General features: G+C 52.9%; 1 protein-coding gene across 2 annotated transcripts in view; it reads right to left on the reverse strand.

Annotated features, from left to right (window-relative positions):
* The window catches only part of FAM13A (family with sequence similarity 13 member A), a 30,966-nt gene that overhangs the window by 5,074 nt on the left and 3,170 nt on the right, over positions 1–22,722 (reverse strand). Inside the window, exons 2-9 of one of the 2 annotated variants that reach the window (XM_038748541.1) lie at positions 20,881–21,055; positions 14,631–14,781; positions 9,007–9,226; positions 8,606–8,744; positions 7,709–7,790; positions 7,297–7,526; positions 4,464–4,547; positions 1,067–1,168 (exon numbers count right to left, since the gene is read on the reverse strand). In XM_038748541.1, the coding sequence (XP_038604469.1) occupies positions 1,067–1,168; positions 4,464–4,547; positions 7,297–7,526; positions 7,709–7,790; positions 8,606–8,744; positions 9,007–9,226; positions 14,631–14,781; positions 20,881–21,055 (1,183 nt within the window). The remainder of the gene's footprint in view (positions 1–1,066; positions 1,169–4,463; positions 4,548–7,296; positions 7,527–7,708; positions 7,791–8,605; positions 8,745–9,006; positions 9,227–14,630; positions 14,782–20,880; positions 21,056–22,722) is intronic. The other variant, XM_038748542.1, reaches the window with a different exon arrangement.

Raw genomic sequence — 22,722 nt, forward strand, 5'->3', positions numbered from 1 at the left:
ATGTGCATGACAGAGTACAATACAACAGAATTAGCGGACGCGTTCCCCGCCCACAATGTCAGTCAGCGGCATTTGAGCGCTTACTATATGCAGAGCACTGTTCTAAGAGCGTGGGAGAGCACAATACAACAGATTTAGCAGACCAGTTCCCTGCCCACATTCAAGCAGTCAGGCAGTGGTATTTACTGAGTGCTTACTATGTGCAGAGCGCTGTCCTAAGCGCTTGGGAGAGGACAATACAACAGAATTAGCAAAAACAGTCCCGGCCCACAAGGAGCTAACGTCTGGAGGAGGGAGCGGCGGCCGGGGGGGGTGTCCATCAGAGCAGGTGGTGGTCCCTTCCTGACAATGATGGTATTTGTTAAGCGCTTACTATGTGCAAATCACTGTTCTAAGCGCTGGGGGGGCTATAATAATAATAATAATAATGATGCTGGCATTCATTAAGCGCTTACTATGTGCAAAGCACTGTTCTAAGCGCTGGGGTAGATACAAGGTAATCAAGTTGTCCCCCATGGGGCTCACTGACAATCCCCCTTTTCCAGATAAGGTAACTGAGGCCCAGAGAAGTGCAGCGACTTGCCCAAAGTCACCCAGCTGACAAGTGGCGGAGCCGGGATATGAACCCCTGACCTCTGACTCCAAAGCCCGGGCTCTTTCCACCGAGCCACACTGCTTCTCTTAAGGTGATCACCTTGATCTATAAGGTGATCTATAAGGTGATCACCTTGTCCCACGGAGGGGCTCACAGTTTTAATCCCCATTTTCCAGATGGGGTAACTGAGGCCCAGTGAAGCGACTTGCCCAAAGTCACCCAGCTGACAGTTGGCGGAGCCGGGCTTTGAACCCGTGACCTCTGACTCCAAAGCCCGGGCTCTTTCCACTGAGCCCCGCTCCTGGTGCCCTCTCTCCAGCGCTCAGTACAGTGCTCTGCACACAGTAAGCACTCAGTAAATATGACTGACTGAATGAATGGAGGCCTGAGGTGGGGGGAGCGGCGGGTCGGCTCCAGGGTCAGAGCTGGGGGAGAGAACACCCACCCCGAGGGTGGGCCGCCGTCACTCACCAGGACCGGGATGGGGTCGGGCCGGGGCGGGATGCGCTTGACCCCGCGGTAGCGGTCGCTCGGCGGCGGCGGCCTCGGGGCCGGACGCTCCGTCTCCGTCCCCTGGGGTCGACAGCGGTCATCGGAGGGGTCCCCCGTCCTCAGGCCCGTGGGAACGGGGGCTCTGGGGGCCCCGGGGTGGCGTCCCCCCGCGAGCAGCCTGGGGCCCCCGGGTCAGGGCCACCAATCAGTCCCGGCTATGTGCCGGACGCTTATGGGGTGCCCGGCAGTCAGTCAATAAGATGTACTGAGCGCTTACTGGGGGAAGAGCAGTGGATTAAGCACTTGGGAGAGGACGATAGAGCAATTAACAGACACGTTCCCAGCCCACCACAAGCTGACGGACTAGAGGCCGACCTTGCGGTCTAGAGGCACTGTACTGAGTGGCCGGGGGAGAAAGCGAGAGAAGCGTGACAAGCAGTGTGGCCTAGTGGGTAGAGCCTGGGCCTGGGCGTCAGAGGGACCTGGCTTCTCATCCCGGCTCGGCTGCCTGTCTGCTGTGGAACCTGGGCCGAGCCCCTTCCTTCCTCTCCCCCCTCCATCCCCCCCATCTTACCTCCTTCCCTTCCCCACAGCACCTGTATATATGGATATATGTTTGTACATATTTATTTATTTATTTTACATGTCCATATCTATTCTATTTATTTTATTTTGTTAGCATGTTTGGTTTTGTTCTCCGTCTCCCCCTTTTAGACTGTGAGCCCACTGTTGGGTAGGGACTGTCTCTGTATGTTCCCAAGCGCTTAGTACAGTGCTCTGCACACAGTAAGCGCTCAATAAATACGATTGATGATGATGATGATGATGAGTCATTGCCACTTCTGTGGGCCATATCTCCTCCTTTCCCCTTCTCCCAACTCACTTCCGCGTCGCCGGACTTGCTCCCTTTATTCACTTCCCCCGCCAGCCCCACACCACTTAGGTCCGCATCTATCATTTATTTCTACTAACGTCTGTCTCTTCCTCTGGACTGGAAGCTCACTGTGGGCAGAGAACCTGTCGGTTTATTGTTCGATCGATTCTCCCAAGCGCTTACTGCAGTGCGCTGCACACAGTAAGCGCTTTCATAAACACGACTGACTCAGTTCCCTCATCTGGAAAATCAATCAATCAATCGTGTTTATTGAGCGCTTACTGTGTGCAGAGCACTGTACTAAGCGCTTGGTACTAAAAAGTGGGAAATGGGAATGGGAAATAGGAAAATGGGGGCTAAGACCGTTAGCCCCACGTGGGCCAGGGACTGGGTCCAACCTGATTAGCCTGTAACTACCCCAGCGCTTAGTCGTGCCTGGCACATCATCATCATCAATCGTATTTATTGAGCGCTTACTGTGTGCAGAGCACTGTACTAAGCGCTTGGGAAGTACAAATTGGCAACATATAGAGACAGTCCCTTCCCAACAGTGGGCTCACAGTCTAAAAGCACTTGGGAGTGCTTAATGAATACCATAAACAAGAGAGGTAGGGGGCTGGGTCCTTGCCCTCTGGGAGCTGACAGGGAGCCGGTGGCATCACAGGGAAGAGCCGGAGCCAGTGCCCGTCTCCCCCAACGCGATAGGAAAACCAGTTAGGACCGCTCGGCCAGCACAGCTGGGTTTGCTGGGATCCGTCCCGGGGGCGGGGCCGGGCCCGGAGGAGACGGAGCCCACCGTTTTGGGTCATTTTGGTGCCGTTGGGGAAAATCCCACGTCTTTGTGAACCGGAACCTCTCTGAAGGCTCTCTTATGTTGTCAACTTGTACTTCCCAAGCGCTTAGTACAGTGCTCCGCACACAGTAAGCGCTCAATAAATACGATTGATGATGATGATCACGCCTACTAACTCGGTCGGACTCTCCCGAGTGTTCAGTACGGTGATCCGCGCCCTTAAATCTCTTTGAGGGCAGGGATCAGACAGGAAGGGATCAGACAGGAAGGGATCACGGAGGCGTTCACCTCTGCCTACCTATTGGACTCTCCCAGTGTCTACTAACTCCTTCAATCCCTCCCTGGCGGTTAGTACAGTGCTCTCCACCCAGCAGACTGGAAGTTCTTTGAGGGCACGGATCACATCTACCGACCGTCCTGCTCTCCCCAGGGCTTAGTACAGCGCTCTGTACACGCTAGACTCTAAGTCTCTTTGAGGGCTGATCTCCTGTGCATTAACTCAGTTGTCCTCTCCCCAGTGCTTAGTTCAGTGCTGTGCACATAGTAAACTCTAAGTCTTCCGGAGGGCAGTGATCTCTGTTGTATTCTCCCAAGTGCTTAGTCCAGTGATTTGCGCAGAGTAGACTGGAAGCTCCTCGAAGGCAGGGATGGTATCTCCAAGCTCTGTTGTCCTCATTCCTGCTCTTAGTTCAGTGCTCCGCACGCAGACTGTAGGTCTCTTCTAGCTTGTACTGTCCTCTTCCAAGCATTCATTCATTCAATCGTATTTATTGAGCGCTTACTGTGTGCAGAGCACTGTACTAAGCGCTTGGGAAGTACAAGTTGGCAACATATAGAGAGATGGTCCCTATCCAACAGCAGGCTCACAGTCTAGAGGAGATAACTGAATGTACAATTCTGGTGCTCTGCACAGAGCAGACTGGAAACTCCTTGAGGTCCTGGATCTTGTGTATTAACTGTACTGTATTCTCCCAAGTGCTTAGTACAGTGCTCTGCACATTGCAAATAGTAATAAAAATAATAATAATGATGGTATCTGTTAATTGCTTACTGTGTCCCGAGCACTGTTCTCAGAGCTGGGGAGGGTATAGAGTGATCAGATTGTCCCACGTGGGGCTCACAGTCTTCATCCCCATTTTCCAGTTGAGGGAACTGAGGCACGGAGAAGTTAAGCGACTGGCCCAAAGTCACACAGCTGACCAGTGACGGAGCTGGGATTAGAACCCACGACCTCTGACTCCCAAGCCCGGGCTCCTTCCATTAAGCCACGCCGCTTCTCGAGGGCAGAGATCATATCTAACAACTTTAGTGCCCTCTCCCAAGCGTTTACTACAGTGCCCTGCACACAGTAGACAGGAAGTTCCTTCAGAGCAGGGACTACGTCTATTAACGCTACTGCCCTCTCCTAAGTGTTTAGTACAGTGCTCTGCAAACAGTAGACTGGAAGCTCCTTGAGGGCAGGGAGAGGGTCTACTAACCGTGTTGCCCTCTCCCAAGAGCCCAGTGCAGTGCTCTGCTCAGAGTGTGCGCTCCCTGGTAGGAGGCCCAGTGGGAGCGAGGCTGGGGGTTGAGGCCAAACATGCGAAGAGTGGTCACCCCCGAGGTGCGCGCGGGGTTGGCGGCGAATGTGGGAGAGCGGGCCCGAGAGCGGGGTTTGTCCGGCCGCCCCCTTCCCACCCCCCGTTCCCCGCCCGCCCCCCCGCACGAACCGGCCGGCCGAGGATGCCCTCCGAGCACAGCAGGGCTTTCTGGAGAGCCGCCTTCTCTGCCGCCATCGGCTTCCGCGTCACATCCTGCCAGGGGAGAACCCAGAAAGATTTCACCCGGGGGTTCACCGGCCCACCATCCCTGCCCCGAGCCGCTCTCACTGCCCACTGCCCACGCTAAAGCTCGCCCGCTCCAGGCGGCCGCCCTGGCACTCCGGCCTGTGAGGGCTCGGTCTAAAGGGACGGACCCGGGGGTGGGGGGTTGTAGGCCAGGAGAGACAGGGCTGGGCGTTGGGGGGTGTCTCTGGGCCTGAAAAGGGGGTCCCAGGGGGTCTGCGGGCCTTGGGGAGCTGCGGGATGGGCGAGACGGGCCTGGGCCAGAAGAGACGGTCCCATTAGTGTCAGTGGGTAGGAAGAGATGGTCACAAGAGTCTTTGGGTGGGACGTAGTGATCCTGGGGGTGCCGCGGGCCGGAAGAGACGGTCCCAGGGAGGTCGGTGGGCCAGAAGAGATGGGCCTGGGGGGACTGTGGGCCAGAAGTGGTCATCCCAGGTGTACTTTGGACCGAACGAGATGGCCCCGGGGGGTCTCTGGGCGGGAAGGGAGGGTCCCACAGGGTCACTCAGCAGGAAGAGATGGTCCTGGAGGTCTCTGAGCCAGAAGAGATGGTCCTGGGGAGTCTCTGGGCCAGAAGGGGAGGTCCTAGGGGGTCTTTTGGCCAGAAGAGATGGTCCCAGGAGGGCTAGTGAACTGTAAGAGATGTTCCTGGGTGGGGGTCAGTGGGCCAGAAGAGATAGTTATCGGGGTTCGGTGAGCCAGGAGAGATGGGCCCGAGCATCTCTAGGCCATAAGTGGTGGTCCCAGGGTTGCTACTGGATGGAAGAGATGGTTTTGGGGGCCGTCTCTGGGCCAGGAAGAGGCGGTCCTAGGGGGTCTTTTGGCCAGAGGAGATGGTCCCAGGAGGGTTAGTGAGCTGTAAGAGATGTTCCTGGGTGGGGGTCAGTGGGCCAGAAGAGATAGTTATCGGGGTTCGGTGAGCCAGGAGAGATGGGCCCGAGCATCTCTAGGCCATAAGTTGTGGTCCCAGGGGTGCTACTGGATGGAAGAGATGGTTTTGGGGGCCGTCTCTGGGCCAGGAAGGGGCAGTCCTAGGGGGTCTTTTGGCCAGAGGAGATGGTCCCAGGAGGGTTAGTGAGCTGTAAGAGATGTTCCTGGGTGGGGGTCAGTGGGCCAGAAGAGATAGTTATCGGGGTTCGGTGAGCCAGGAGAGATGGGCCCGAGCATCTCTAGGCCATAAGTGGTGATCCCAGGGGTGCTACTGGATGGAAGAGATGGTTTTGGGGGCCGTCTCTGGGCCAGGAAGGGGCAGTCCTAGGGGGTCTTTTGGCCAGAAGAGATGGTCCCAGGAGGGTTAGTGAGCTGTAAGAGATGTTCCTGGGTGGGGGTCAGTGGGCCAGAAGAGATAGTTATCGGGGTTTGGTGAGCCAGGAGAGATGGGCCTGAGCATCTCTAGGCCATAAGTGGTGATCCCAGGGGTGCTACTGGATGGAAGAGATGGTCTTGGGTGCCGTCTCTGGGCCAGGAGAGACAGCCCTGGCAGTCTCTGGTCCGGAACAGAGGATGCCAGGGAGACTCTGGGCCAGAAGAGACGGGCCCGGGGCTCTGTGGACTGGAAGAGACGGTCCTAGGGATCTCTGGACCTAAAGAGACGGAACTGGGGATGCTGTGGGCCAGAGGAGATGGTCTTGTGTGTGTGTGTGTAGGTTAGGGGGATCTCTGGGCAGAAAGAGATGGTCCCGGGGGTCTTTTTTGAGGGGCTGTGCCTACAACCTGTAACAACCCCCGACTCCCGCGGTCCCACGCTTCAACCACTGTGGAATGAAACGTCCGGAGCTCCCAGCCCTGGCGATGACCCAGGGACCCGGCGGGCTCCAGGGGCCTGAGGGACCGACATTTCGTTCGTCCCCTGGCCTGGCGTGGAGGCAGGGGACCCGAGGGAAGGAGCCCACGGGGCCATGCCACTCAGTCCCCAGTCTGTCTACAGCGTGTACTGAAAGACCCCTAGGTCCAACAGAGCGCTGGGTGTATAGCAGTTATGCAGTCCTTGCCCTCAGGGAGCTGTCTACTGGGTGCACAGCCCTGTACTAAGCACTTAGGAGAGGACAAGAGAGTGAGTAGACACGATCCCCGCCCTCAAGGAGCTGACAGTCTTATGTGTGCAGAGCACTGGACCGAGTGCTTGGGAGAGCACAACAGAGTTGTGAGGCCGGATCCCTGCCCTCGGCGGGGCTGACGGTCCGTGGTGCGTACTGAGTGCCGGCTCAGGGCAGAGCAGCAGACTAAGCGCTCAGGAGAGGAGAGCGGAGTTAGGCGGCACGAGAGGAAGTGAGTTGCCCAAGGTCACACATCGGGCACTGGGCGCGAACTTGGGTCACCCGATTGGCTGACTCAGGTCTAGCCGCTAAGAGAAGCAGCATGGCCTAGTGGCTAGAGCCTGGGCCTGGGCGTCAGCAGGTCATGGGTTCCAATCCCGGTTCCGCCCCATGTCTGCTGTGTGACCATGGGCAAGTCCCTTGACTTCTCTGGGCCTCAGCTACCTCGTCTGGAAAATGGGGATTGAGATTGTGAGCCCCACGGGGGACAGGGATTGTGTCCAACCTCATTTGCTTGTATCCACACCAGTGCTTAGTGCTTGGCACACAGTAAGCGCTTAACTATTACCATAAGTATTATTATTATTATTATTTTGCCACATCGCCTTGCTGTCAGTGGGTCCTGGCATCCGCCCTGACGGAAGGCGACCCACGACCCGGTCCCCGGCCCCATCGCCCCGCACCTGGGCATCCTGGGAACGACCCGTCGCGTCCCGCAGCGTCGTCCGGAGGGGGTAGAGGGTGGGCTCCCGGTCGGGCCCGTCCGCCGCCTCGGGCCCCCAGCCCATCCCCTCCGCCGTCGTCACGGCCGCCGTCCGCTCCAGCTGCGACCCGAAGCTCCGGGGGAGCGTGTGACTGCGCTGTCGCATCGGGGCCGGGGCCCAGTCCTCCTCCGACAGCCGCAGCCTGGAGTCTGGGCGGGGGCGAGGGGGCACGGTCAGGGCCGGAGGGACGGGGCGAGGCCCGGGCTCAGTCCTCCTTCAACAGCTGTATCCTGGCGGGGTGGGGGGGCCGGAGCCAGGAGGGTTGGGGTCACAGTCAGGGGCAAGGCCTAGGTGTTGGGGGGCGGCCAGAAGCGGGGCGAGGGCGTCTGACCTCTCAGCTGCTTCCGGCACTTGGCGAGCTCGTGGGTCCAGCGGAGGACGTCGGGGTGGGCCGCCTTGTCGCTGTGGGCCGGCTGCGGAGGAGGGGGCGGAGTGAGACCCGACCGCAGGGCAGGCGGGGGGTCGGCCAGGAGGGGTGAGGGGCTTCCGTCTCTTCTCCGGCCTCGGTGGTGCCGCACCCTCCGTCCCCCCGGGGTTGGGGGAGCCATCTGCCGAGGCCCCGACCGGAGCTCTGGGGGCCTGGGGGTCCCGGGTGCCCCCACGGCACTGATGTCCACATCGATTTCCCCTCCCCGGAACTGATTTTCCTGTCGGTCTCCCCTGATTGAGAGGAAGGTGCCTGACAACGGGTATTACATCTAACCGTACTCGCCCAAGTGCTCAGTCCAGTGCTCTGCACACAGTAGGCGGGAATCTCCTTGAGGTCAGGAGTTGTGTCCACTGACTCTGTTGTCCTCTCCCAGGGGCTCCGAACACAGTGGGCTCCGAACACAGTAGCCTCCACGTTCCTGGAGGGCGGGGATCCCACTGACTAACTTAACTGTCCCAAATTCTCCCATATGCTCGGTCCAGTGCTCCGCACGCGGGAGGTGCTCAGTCCATAATAATAATAATGGCTTTTATTAAGCGCTTACTATGTGCAAAGCCCTGTTCTAAGCGCTGGGGAGGCTACAAGGTGATCAGGTTGTCCCACGGGGGGCTCACAGTCTTAATCCCCCTTTTCCAGGTGAGGTCACTGAGGCCCAGAGAAGTGAAGTGACCGGCCCAAAGTCCCACAGCTGACAATTGGCAGAGCCGGGGTTTGAACCCATGGCCTCTGTGACTCCAAAGCTCGTGCTCTTTCCCCCGGGGGCCCTCCGGTCCATCCTCCCGTCCCTCGGCCCCTCACCCTGTATTTCCGCTCCTCCTCGAACTGGTCCTCGAACCGTCTGATCTTCTTCTTGAGGCCCTGGATCCTGTGAGTCAGCTGGGCGGGCGACAAGTCTTCCCGCAGGTCTTCGCAGGAGCCCACCGACCAACTCCGCCGCCTGCCCGGAGACACCGGAGGCAGGGCTTCGCGGTCGGCGTGCGGGCCCACGGTCACCCTCCCAGGCTTGGGGTTAGGGATCGGGGCTCCTTCCGCTGCCGTCCTCCCTCAGGCGTCCAGTACAGTGCTCTGCACCCAGGAGACGGGCCGCTCGTGTCTACTGACGGGTCCAGGAATGATCCGGGGGGCTGGCGTGGCTCCTGCCGGACGCCCCATCCGTCCCCGCCGCCCTCGCCTCCCGGCCCGTGCCCGCCGCCGCTTACCGCATGAAGGAGTGCGAGTTGGGGGGCGAGGGAGGGGCGTCGGGGTCGTCCAGGAAGCGCTGCCCGTGCCCGCAGGCCAGGGAGCGGGGGGACAGCAGAGGGTCGCTGTGGTCATCCCGCAGTTGGCCCAGCAGGCCCCCGGCCTGGGGGGAGGACCGCGCCACGTCCTCGTCCGCCGCCACGGCCTCCCGCTGCCACGGCAGTGACACCCGGGCGGCCTCTGCGGATGCAACGGGGGAGCTGGGGGTGGGGGGAAATGCCCGCTTCCGGGGGGAGCTGGAAGCGGGATCTTCCCACCTCTGGAAGGAAGCTGGGAATGCGGGGTCGGGGGGGGTCTGCCCACCTCTCACGGGAAAGGGAAGGGGGTGAGCCGGCAGGCGAGGGATCCGATCCGCTCTCTGACACCCCAATTGGGGTGGTATTTCTTAAGCGTACACTATAGTCCAAGCATTGTGCTAAGCCCTGGGGTAGATACAAGCACTGTGAGCCCCTTGTTGGGTAGGGACCGTCTCTATATGTTGCCAACTTTTTTTTTTCAATGGCATTTATTAAGCGCTTACTATGTGCAAAGCACTGTTCTCAGCACTGGGGAGATACAAGGTGATGGGGCTGTCCCACGTGGGGCTCACAGTCTTCGTCCCCATTTTAATGATGAGGTAACTGAGAAAAAGAGAAGTGACCTGCCCAAAGTCACACAGCTGACAATTGGAACTTGTGGTTCCCGAGCGCTTAGGACAGTGCTCTGCACACAGTAAGCGCTCAATAAATACGATCGAATGAATCGTTCTAAGCCCTGGGGTAGATACAATCACTGTGAGCCCGTTGTTGGGTAGGGACCGTCTCTATATGTTGCCAACTTTTTTTTTTAGTGGCATTTATTAAGCGCTTACTATGTGCAAAGCACTGTTCTAAGGGCTGGGGAGATACAAGGTGATCGGGCTGTCCCACGGGGGGCTCACAGTCTTCGCCCCCACTTTAATGATGAGGTAACTGAGACACAGAGAAGTGACTTGCCCAAAGTCACACAGCTGACAATTGGAACTTGTAGTTCCCGAGCGCTTAGTACAGTGCTCTGCACACAGTAACTGCTCAATAAATACGATCAAATGAATTGTTCTAAGCCCTGGGGTAGATACGAGCACTGTGAGCCCGTTGTTGGGTAAGGGACCGTCTCTATATGTTGCCAACTTTGTTTTTGAATGGCATTTATTAAGCACTTACTATGTGCAAAGCACTGTTCTAAGCGCTGGGGAGATGCAAGGTGATGGGGCTGTCCCACGGGGGGCTCACAGTCTTCGTCCCCATTTTAACGATGAGGTAACTGAGACACAGAGAAGTGACTTGCCCAAAGTCACACAGCTAATTGGAACTTGTACTTCCCAAGCGCTTAGTACAGTGCTCTGCACACAGTAAGCGCTCAATAAATACGATCGAATGAATGAATGAATCAGTCTCCCCCCTAGACTGTGAGCTTGTTGTGGGTAGGGATGTCGCACTTAGAACAGTGCTCTGCACACAGTAAGCGCTCAATAAATACGATCGAATGAGTGAATGAATCAGTCTCCCCCTTAGACTGTGAGCTTGTTGTGGGTAGGGATGTGCCGCGCTTAGAACAGTCCTTTGCACACTGTAAGCGCTCAATAAATACGATCAAATGAATGAATGAATCAGTCTCCCCCCGAGACTGTGAGCTTGTTGTGGGTAGGGATGTGCCGCGCTTAGAACAGTGCTTTGCACACTGTAAGCGCTCCATAAATATGACTGAACGAATGAATCAGACCCGATCCCTGTCCCATCTAGGACTCAACGGTCCAAGTAGGAGACGGCATAAATGTTTCAAACCCATTTTACAGATTAGGAAACGGAGGCACGGAGAAGTGAAGTGACTTTCCCAAGGTTAGGTAGCAGTCCAGAGCAGGCAAGAGGCAGAGTGGGGGCGAGAACCCAGGTCCTCTGATTCCCAGGCCCCGGGGCTCTCCCCACTAGGCTGGGCTCCTCCTCCTCCTCCTCCTCATCAATCGTATTTATTGAGCGCTTACTATGTGCAGAGCACTGTGCTAAACGCTTGGGTAGTACAAATTGGCAACATGCAGAGACAGTCCCTACCCAACAGTCTAAAAACAGTGGGCTCACAGTCTAAAAGTAGAGAAGCAGCGTGGCTCAGTGGAAAGAGCGCGGGCTTGGGAGTCACAGGTCATGGGTTCGAATCCCGCCTCCCCCACCTGCCTGCTGCGTGACCTCGGGCAAGCCACTTCACTTCTGTGGGCCTCAGTTTCCTCACCTGTAAAATGGGGATTAAGACTGTGAGCCCCACGTGGGACAACCTCATCTCCTTGTATCCCCCCCCCCCAGCGCTTAGAACAGTGCTTTGCACATAGTAAGCGCTTAACAAATACCAACATATTATTATTATTAAAAGTCACTTCCTCATTAAATGAAGTGACTTGCCCAAGGTCACCCAGCGGACAAGTGGCACGGCAGGAATGAGAAGCCGGGTCTTCCGACTCCCAGGCCCACTGGGCCGCTCTGCTCCCCCCTCTCCAAGACGCCAGCCTGGCTGGGCCGCGGGGACAGAGACCCTCCATCTCTGTATCTTTGTCCTTGGCACGTCGTCGGAGGAGCGGAGAGCGGGAATAGAAAGTCGTCGGTCAGGGTGAGGAGGAGGAGGAGGGACTGTTTGTGGCCAGGATCAAAGCTGCCGCCGCGTGGGAAAACCAGAGACAAAATACTAGGCCGGAGGCGAGGCCGCGGGGAAGGACACCGATTCCAGTCCCGGGCGTTATCTGGGCCTGGGGGAGGACCGTCTCGTTCCTGTCTCATTCCCTCACCACCCTCGGAGAGTTTTTCTCTTCAAAAAAATAACAAGAAAAAAACCCCCCTATAATGAAAAGACCTTAATTTTCAGGAGCTGTACAGGGGTTTCTGAAATCACACCTCCGCTGGGAAGTTTCCCCTGATTCACCAGCATGGCCTAGTTCTAGACTGTGAGCCCACTGTTGGGTAGGGACTGTCTCTCTATGTTGCCAGCTTGTACTTCCCAAGCGCTTAGTACAGTGCTCTGCACACAGTAAGCGCTCGATAAATACAATTGATGAAATACGATTGATGATAGTCTCTATATGTTGCCAACTTGTACTTCCCAAGCCCTTACTCCAGTGCTGTGCACACAGTCAGCGCTCAATAAATACGATTGATGATGATGATGGGAAGTTGCTTGACTTCTCTGGGCCTCAGGGGCCTCATCTCTAAAATGGGGATTGAGACGGTGAGCCCCACTGGGGACAGGGACTGTGTCCAACTCGATTTGCTTGTATCCACCCCAGCGCTTAGTAAAATAATAATAATAATGATGGCATTTGTTAAGCGCTTACTATGTGCAAAGCACTGTTCTAAGCGCTGGGGGGTACAATGTGATCAAGTTGTCCCATATGGGGCTCACAGTCTTAATCCCCATTTTTACAGATGAGGTAACAGGCTCAGAGAACTTAAGTGACTTGCCCAAGGTCACACAGCAGACTTGTGGTGGAGCTGGGATTCGAACCCACGACCTCTGACTCCAAAGCCCGGGCTCTTTCCGCTGAGCCACGCTGCTTCTCTGCCTGGCAGAGAAGTGCCTGGCACATAGTAAGCGCTGAACAACTATCGTCATCATTATTATTATCATTATTACAGTGCCTGGCACACAGTAAGTGCTCAACAATCAATCAATCAATCAATCGTATTTATTGAGCGCTTACTGTGCGCAGAGCACTGTACTGAGCGCTTGGGAAGTACAAGTTGGGAACATATAGAGACAGTCCCTACCCAACAGTGGGCTCACAGTCTAAAAGACAAATGCCATAACAATAAGGACAGCAGAATTGGCAGAAACGTTCCCTGCCCGTAACGAGCTGACAGTCCAGAGGAGAAGGCTGACATTAATGGGAATAAATAAGTCATTTATAATATATAACATCATTTAAAATTTACAGATTTAAGGCTAAGTGGGGATTGTGCTCACTCCTCCGCCCCCACAGTTGGACCAAAGGGCCTTTTCATTCGTTCAGTCGTATTTATTGAGCGCTTACTGTGTGCCGAGCCCTGGCCTTGTGGGCTGTGCAGCTGTCTACCGACTCTGTCATGCTGGACTCTCCCAAGCGCTTAGTACAGTGCTCGGCACACAGTAGGCGCTCAATAAATAACGTCGGCTGACTCCAGGCCAAACCCGGAGACATCATCCTTCCCGATTAGAAGGTTCTGAGTGAATTATCCTACCGGAGCCGAGGGCTCTCGGAAAAATATTGACAGGGTATTTGGCATGAACCTCTATTCGGTGCTAAGTGCGTATATACATACCAATAACAACGATAACGGTGGTATTTGGTAGGTGCCTACTATGAGACTTAAACGCTGGTGTAGATGTTGATAATAGTAATAATTCTGATATTTGTGAAGTGCTCACTATGTACCAAACACTGTACTGAGTGGTGGTATACCCACCAATAATAATAGTTGTGGTATTTGTTAAATGTCGACTCTGGGCCACACCCTATATTAAATGCTGGTGTAGATATTAATGCCAATAATGACTGTGGTATTAAGGGCTTGCTGCACACCGGGCACTGTACTAAGTGCTGGCATATGCACCAATAATGAAGAAGCGTGGCTCAGTGGAAAGAGCCCGGGCTTTGGAGTCAGAGGTCATGGGTTCGAATCACAGCTCCACCACAAGTCTGCTGTGTGACCTTTGGCAAGTCACTTCACTTCTCTGAGCCTCAGTTACCTCATCTGTAAAAATGGGGATTAAGACTGTGAGCCCCACGTGGGACAACTTGATCACATTGGATCCCCCCTCAGCACTTAGAACAGTGCTTTGCACATAGTAAGCGCTTAACAAATGCCATCATTATTATTATTATTATTATTAATAACAACAATAACTGTGGGATTGGTTAAGCATTTACTATACACCCAGCACTGTGCAAAGCGCTGCTGCGTGGTTTAGTGGCTTGGGAATCAATCAATCAATCAATCGTATTTATTGAGCACTTACTGTGTGCAGAGCACTGTACTAAGCGCTTGGGAAGTACAAGTTGGCAACATATAGAGACGGTCCCTACCCAACAGTGGGCTCACAGTCTAAAAGGGGGAGAATCAGAGAGATCAGAGATCGTGGGTTCTAATCCCGGCCCCTCCACTTGTCAGCTGTGTGACTCTGGGCAAGCCACTTCACTTCTCTGGGCCTCGTTTCCCTCATCTGTCAAACGGGGATGAGACTGTGGGCCCCACGTGGGACAGCTCGATAACCGTGTGTCTATCCCAGGGCTTAGGATAGTGCTTGGCACATAGTAAGCGCTTAACAAATACCCCAATTATTATTATCCACCGATCGGTCCCCGTCCCGCTGTCTGAAATGGGGCGGAGAAGAGCTTTTGAAGCCCCATTTTCAGAGACTTGGCCAAGGTGTCCATGCAGGGATTATTAATAATAATAATAATAATAATAATAATAATAATGGTATTTAAGTGCTTTACTTTGTGCTGTCAGACTACCCAGGGTCACCCCGTCCCCGGGGTCCGCTCTCCTGCCCGTCCCGGGGCTCCCCACCATGAGCCCAGCGTGGGCAGCGCGGCCGGAGCGGGTACCTGGGCCGGGGGGCCGCTCCTCGGCCGGCCGGGCTGCCTCGGGCTCGCTCTGCTGCCCTGGCGGGGGGCGGTGGTCGCTCGGGTGGCGGTCCCCGTGGTGGCATCTGGGTGGGCCGGGGTCGGGCGGCTCCGGGATCTTCATGGCTGGAAACTGCAACCAACAAGGGCTCAGGCGGCGGACCCGCCCGGCGGGGGTGGCGGGGAGGCCCATGTGGGATAACGGGATGGGGAGGAGGGAAGGGGGTGAGCGCTCATTCGCAGGAGCCAATGCCCAGACCCTGCCGCGGGCCCTCCCTATGCCCACTCCCCCCCCAGTGCCCCGGACTTGCTGCCTATAGGGTCTGGTGCCAGTTTGCCCACTGGGCACCGGGAGCTGAAGAAGTGGGAGGACGGGGAAGGGGTGAAGGGAGACCAGGGCGAAAGGAAGGAAGAGGGGGTGATGTGCATAGATCCATAATTCCATTTATTTATTTTGAGGCCATTGATTCCTGCCTAGTTGTTTGGTTAACAATAATAATAGTGGCACTTATTAAGCGCTTACTATGTGCAGAGCACTGTTCTAAGCGCTGGAGAGGTTACAAGATGATCAGGCCTACTTGTTTGGTTAATAATAATAATAATAATGGCATTTATTAAGTGCTTACTATGTGCAGAGCACTGTTCTAAGCGCCGGAGAGGTTACAAGATGATCAGGGTGTCCCACGCCGGGTGGGGGGCTCACAGTCTTCATCCCCATTTTCCAGATGAGGGAACTGAGGCCCAGAGAAGTGAAGTGACTCGCTCAAAGTCACACAGCTAACTGGCGGAGCCGGGATTTGAACCCATGACCTCTGACTCCAAAGCCCGGGCTCTTTCCCACTGAGCCACGCTGCTTCTCACGCTGTTTGGTTGTCTGTCTCCCCCCACCCGCTTCCAGACTGAGCCCGTTGTTGGGTGGGGACTGTCTCTGTTACCGAACTGTGCTTTCCAAGTGCATAGGACATTGCTCTGCACACAGTAAGCGCCCAATAAATACAATCGAATGAATGAATGAAAGGAAGGAAGAGGGGGGAAAGGGAGGAAGAGGAAGGAGGGGAAGGGGACAAGAGGAGGGGAATGAGAGGAAGAGGAGGTAGGGGGAGAGGAGGGGGAAGGAGGAGGAGAGGGAGGAAGGAGGGGGTGGAGGGTTGCCCAAGTCTGCCTACGGGGGATCTGTGTGGCTGGGGCCGGATCTGGTAGAGAAGCAGCGTGGCTCAGTGGAAAGAGCCCGGGCTTTGGAGTCAGAGGTCCTGGGTTCAAATCCCGGCTCCACCACTCGTCAGCTGTGTGACTTTGGGCAAGTCACTTCACTTCTCTGGCCTCAGTTCCCTCATCTGGAAAATGGGGATTAACACTGTAAGCCCCACGGGGGACAACCTGATCACCTTGTAAATTCCCCAGCGCTTAGAACAGTGCTCTGCACATAGTAAGCGCTTAATAAATGCCATTATTATTATTATTATTATCTGGCCGGTGGAGGCTCGGTGAGCCCCAGGGGACTCCCTCCCGTCCACACCCAGCCCCCCAGCTCCCCCGGCTCTGGGGCGAGGGTCCCGGCTCACTTACACTGTGAGCCCCAGGTGGGACCTGATCATTCTGTATCTACCCCAGGGCTGCTTTGCACATAGTGGGTGCTTAACAGGTACCAATATTATTATTATTATTAGTAATAATAATAACAATAATAATAATAATAATAGTGATGGCATTTGTTAAGCGCTTACTATGTGCAAAGCACTGGTCTAAGTGCTGGGAGGATACAAGGTGATCAAGTTGTCCCACGGGGGGCTCACAGTCTTCATCCCCATTTTCCAGATGAGGGAACTGAGGCCCAGAGAAGTGAAGTGACTTGCCCAAGGTCACACAGCTGACAATCGGAGGAGCGGCATCTGAACCCATGACCTCAGAGTCCCAAGCCCCGGCTCTTTCCACTGAGCCACGCTGCTTCTCTGTATCATACTACTACATACTACTTACTTACATCATCATACTAACCGACGATCATGGTATTTGACACTGTGTGTCAAGCACTGTACTAAACACTGGGATAGATGGAAGCTAATCAGGTTGGACACAGTCCCTTATCCTTCACGGGGCTCGCAGTCGTCATCCCCATTTTACAGGTAAGGGAACTGAAAACAAAGAACTGAAGTGACTTGCCCAGGGTCACACTGCCAGTCAGGCCAGGCACAGCCCACACTCCTCCCGAGGCTCAGGGGAAGTTTTGCGGGGGATGCAGACGGGGCCGGGGCGGACAATCAATCAATCAATCAATCAATCAATCGTATTTATTGAGCGCTTACTGTGTGCAGAGCACTGTACTAAACGCTTGGGAAGTACAAGTTGGCAACATATAGAGACGGTCCCTACCCAACAGTGGGCTCACAGTCTAAAAGGGGGAGACAGAGAACAAAAACCAAACATACTAACAAAATAAAATAAATAGAATAGATATGCACAAGTAAAATAAATAAATAAATAAATAAATAATCGTATTTATTGAGCTCTTACTGTGTGCAGAGCACTGTACTAAACGCTTGGGAAGTACAAGTTGGCAACATATAGAGACGGTCCCTACCCAACAGTGGGCTCACAGTCTAAAAGGGGGAGACAGAGAACAAAAACCAAACATACTAACAAAATAAAATAAATAGAATAGATATGCACAAGTAAAATAAATAAATAAATAAATAAATAATCGTATTTATTGAGCTCTTACTGTGTGCAGAGCACTGTACTAAGCGCTTGGGAAGGACAAGTTGGCAACATAGAGAGACAGTCCCTACCCAACAGTGGGCTCACAGTCTAAAAGGGGGAGACAGAGAACAGAACCAAACATACTAACAAAATAAAATAAATAGAATAGATATGCACAAGTAAAATAAATAAATAAATAATCGTATTTATTGAGCGCTTACTGTGTGCAGAGCGCTGTACTAAGCGCTTGGGAAGGACAAGTTGGCAACATATAGAGACGGTCCCTACCCAACAGTGGGCTCACAGTCTAAAAGGGGGAGACAGAGAACAGAGCCAAACATACTAACAAAATAAAATAAATAGAATAGATATGTACAGGTAAAATAAATAAATAGAGTAATAAATATGTACAAACATATATACATCATCATCATCATCAATCGTATTTATTGAGCGCTTACTATGTGCAGAGCACTGTACTAAGCGCTTGGGAAGTACAAATTGGCAACATATAGAGACAGTCCCTACCCAACAGTGGGCTCACAGTCTAAAAGGAGGAGACAGAGAACAGAACCAAACATACTAACAAAATAAAATAAATAGAATAGATATGTACAAATAAAATAAATAAATAAATAGAGTAATAAATATGTACAAACATATATACATATATACAGGTGCTGTGGGGAAGGGAAGGAGGTATGGGGGGGATGGAGAGGGGGACGAGGGGGAGAGGAAGGAAGGGGCTCAGCCTGGGAAGGCCTCCTGGAGGAGGTGGGCTCTCAGTAGGGCCTTGAAGGGAGCTAACTTGGCGGATCGTCACATTCACAGAGGAACAGCATGGCCTGGGTTCTGATCCCGGCTCCGCCACTTGTCTGCTGTGTGACCCTGGGCAAGTCACTTCACTTCTCTGGGCCTCAGCTCCCTCCTCTGTAAAATGGGGATGAAGACTGTGAGCCCCGTGTGGGCCAGGGACTGTGTCCAACCTTTTGAGCTTGGATCAACCCCAGCGCTTTGTACAGGGCCTGGCAAATAGTAATCGCTTACACAAATACCATCAGAAAACCCCCCCATATTCCCCACTCTTGGCTTTTCAAATTGGAATCAGCCAAGATCAATCAATCAATCGTATTTATTGAGCGCTTACTGTGTGCAGAGCACTGTACTAAGCGCTTGGGAAGTACAAGTTGGCAACATATAGAGACGGTCCCTACCCAACAGTGGGCTCACAGTCTAAAAGATAAGACCAGGGGTCAGATCATCCCTCGGCCAAGAGAGCAAGGAATGTGGACCAGCTGGTTGTGAGCGGGGAATGTGGCTACCAACTCTGTCCTACTGTCCTCTCCCAAGCGCCTAGTACAGTACTCTGCACACAGTAAGCGCTCAATAAATACGATAAAAAAAAAGTAAGCGCTCAATAAATATCACTGATTGACTGACTGTCAATCACTGATTGATTGATTGACTGACTGACTGACTGTCAGCTCATTGTGGGCAGGGAACACGTCTGTCAACTCTGTTGTCCTCTCCCAAGCGCTTAGTCCAGTGCTGTGCACCAAGCGTCCAATAAATAGCATTGATGATGATGATCATGCTAGCTTTTGTGTTGTTTTTTTTTTTGAGGAAAATGAGTGGCACTGCAGAAAAAGACCGCAAACTCCTGGCAAGGGAACCAGAAGGAAGTTGTGAAATGGGAAAAAGTTAGGCCGGTTTATGAGGGCCAACGCCAACAACTCCCAGGAACAATCTCCTTTTCCGGTTAATAACCAACCAGGGAGTGATTGAAGGGAGGCAGGGTGCCTGAGCGGGAAGAACCCAGGAGCCGGCCCGGGTTTAATCCTTGGTTCGTCCCCTGGCCTGCTGTGTGACTCCGGGTAAGTCACTTCACCTCTCTGGACCTCATTTTCCACATCCGTAACAGGAGAAGTCAGTTCACGTTAGACTGTGAGCCCCGTCTGGGGCGGGGACTGCTTGGTCTGATGATCACGGTCTTCGAACAGTGCATGACACAGAGCAAGTGCTTAAAAAATTCCATTATAATTATTATTATTAAAGTGTTCAAGAAACAATGAACCCCAAAGGCTAACCAACAGCTAGGGACCCCACCGATCCCTAACTTCAGACCAACCAAGCTATGCCAGGTGATATTAGTAATCATAATAATCACTGTGGTACTCGTTAAGTTGCTTACTATGCGGTAGGCGCTGTACTAAGCGCTTGGGTGGGTACAAGCAAATCCGGTTGGACAGAGTCCCTGTCCCACGTGGGGCTCACTGTCCCAATCCCCCATTTTGCAGATGAGGCCCGGTGGATAAAGGCAGATCAGGTTAGACACAGTCCCTGCCTCCCCATGGGGCTCACAATCTTCATTCCCATTTGACAGATGAGGTCACTGAGGCCCAGGGAATAATAATAATAATAATAATAATAATAATAATGGTGGTATCTGTTAAGTGCTTACTATGTGCAAGGCACTGTTCTAAGCGCTGGGGGGATACAAGGTGATCGGGTTGTCCCACGTGGGGCTCACGGTCTTAAGCCCCATTTTACAGATGAGGCCCGGTGGATAAAGGCAGATCAGGTTAGACACAGTCCCTGCCCCCCATGGGGGCTCACAATCTTCATTCCCGTTTGACAGATGAGGTCACTGAGGCCCAGGGAATAATAATAATAATAATAATAATAATAATAATAATAATAATAATAATAATATTTGTTAAGTGCTTACTATGTGCAAGGCACTGTTCTAAGTGCTGGGGGGATACAAGGTGATCAGGTTGTCCCACGTGGGGCTTACAGTCTTCATCCCCATTTTACAGATGAGGGAACTGAGGCCCAGAGAAGTGAAGTGACTTGCCCAAGGTCACACAGCTGACAGTTGGCGGAGCTGGGATTTGAACCCCCGACCTCTGACTCCAAAGCCCGGGCTCTTTGTCTTGCCCTCGGTCACGCAGCAGATAGGCGGCAGAGCCGGGCTGGGAATAATAATCGTAATAATTGTGGTATTGGTTAAGCGCTTATTATGTGCCAAGCACTGTATTAAGCGCTGGGGTGGGTACAAGCCAATCCGGTTGGACGGGGTCCCTGTCCCACGTGGGGCTCACTGTCCCAATCCCCCATCTTGCAGATGAGGTCACTGAGGCCCGGAGAAATGAAGTGAGTCGCCCAAGGTCACGCTGCAGACAAGCGGGCGGGGCGGGGCCAGAAGGCAGGTGGTTCTGACTCCCGGGACCGGGCTCTGGCCACTAATAATAATAATAATGATGGCATTTATTAAGCGCTTACTATGTGCCAAGCGCTGTTCTAAGCGCTGGGGGGGGATACAATGTGATCAAGCTGTCCCACGTGGGGCTCACAGTCTTAATCCCCATTTTTACAGATGAGGGAGCTGAGGCTCAGAGAAGTGAAGTGACTTGCCCAAGGTCACGCAGCAGACTCTTGGCGGAGCCAGGATTCGAACCCACGATCTCTGACTCCCAAGCCCGGGCTCTTCCCACTGAGCCACGCTGCTTCCACTGGCCGTCGGTTCCCTTACCCCCGGGCTGTCCTGGTGCTCGGTGGGCCTGCCTAGTTTGGTCCCGGGCTTGGAGTGTTTGGGATGCCTCTTGTCCGAGGGACTCGCCTGGGTCTTTTCCACTTCCGGGCCAGCCGCCGCCGGTTCTTCCAGGTTCCCGGCCCCGCAGGGAATGTTCTCCTTGTCCACGAACCCCCTGAACAGAGACACGGTTTTCAGAGAGGGGAGCCCGGACCCTGAGGCTTCAGGGCCAAGATTTCTGGGGTAGGAGAGTGGCTGGCACCTGGCCGGTCATCATCATCATCATCGATCGTATTTATTGAGCGCTTACTGTGTGCAGAGCGCTGTACTAAGCGCTTCGGAAGTACAAGTTGGCAACATAGAGAGACAGTCCCTACCCAACAGCGGGCTCACAGTCTAAAAGGGGGAGACAGAGAACAAAACCAAACATACTAGCAAAATAAAATAAATAGAATAGATATGCACAAGTAAAATAAATAAATAAATAAATAATCGTATTTACTGAGCGCTTACTGTGTGCAGAGCGCTGTACTAAGCGCTTCGGAAGTACAAGTTGGCAACATAGAGAGACAGTCCCCACCCAACAGCGGGCTCACAGTCTAAAAGGGGGAGACAGAGAACAAAACCAAACATACTAGCAAAATAAAATAAATAGAATAGATATGCACAAGTAAAATAAATAAATAAATAAATAAATAATCGTATTTATTTAGCGCTTACTGTGTGCAGAGCACTGTACTAAGCGCTTGGGAAGGACAAGTTGGCAACAGAGAGAGACAGTCCCTACCCAACAGTGGGCTCACAGTCTAAAAGGGGGAGACAGAGAACAAAACCAAACATACTAACAAAATCAAATAAATAGACTAGATATGCACAAGTAAAATAAATAAATAAATAAATAAATAATCGTATTTATTGAGCGCTTACTGTGTGCAGAGCACTGTACGAAGCGCTTCGGAAGTACAAGTTGGCAACATAGAGAGACAGTCCCTACCCAACAGCGGGCTCACAGTGTAAAAGGGGGAGACAGAGAACAAAACCAAACATACTAGCAAAATAAAATAAATAGAATAGATATGCACAAGTAAAATAAATAAATAAATAAATAAATAAATAAATAATCGTATTTATTGAGCGCTTACTGTGTGCAGAGCACTGTACTAAGCGCTTGGGAAGGACAAGTTGGCAACAGAGAGAGACAGTCCCTACCCAACAGTGGGCTCACAGTCTAAAAGGGGGAGACAGAGAACAAAACCAAACATACTAACAAAATCAAATAAATAGAATAGATATGCACAAGTAAAATAAATAAATAAATAAATAATCGTATTTATTGAGCGCTTACTGTGTGCAGAGTGCTGTACGAAGCGCTTCGGAAGTACAAGTTGGCAACATAGAGAGACAGTCCCTACCCAACAGCGGGCTCACAGTGTAAAAGGGGGAGACAGAGAACAAAACCAAACATACTAGCAAAATAAAATAAATAGAATAGATATGCACAAGTAAAATAAATAAATAAATAAATAAATAATCGTATTTATTGAGCGCTTACTGTGTGCAGAGCACTGCACTAAGGGCTTGGGAAGGACAAGTTGGCAACATAGAGAGACAGTCCCTACCCAACAGTGGGCTCACAGTCTAAAAGGGGGAGACAGAGAACAAAATCAAACATACTAACAAAATAAAATAAATAGGATATGTACAAGTAAAATAAATCAATTAATCAATCAATAAATAATCATATTTATTGAGTGCTTACTGTGTGCAGAGCACTGTACTAAGCGCTTGGGAAGGACAAGTTGGCAACATATAGAGACGGTCCCTTCCCAACTGTGGGGCTCA

The sequence above is a fragment of the Tachyglossus aculeatus genome, chromosome 6 (assembly GCF_015852505.1).
Source record: "Tachyglossus aculeatus isolate mTacAcu1 chromosome 6, mTacAcu1.pri, whole genome shotgun sequence".
NCBI classification, from domain to species: Eukaryota; Metazoa; Chordata; class Mammalia; order Monotremata; family Tachyglossidae; genus Tachyglossus; species Tachyglossus aculeatus.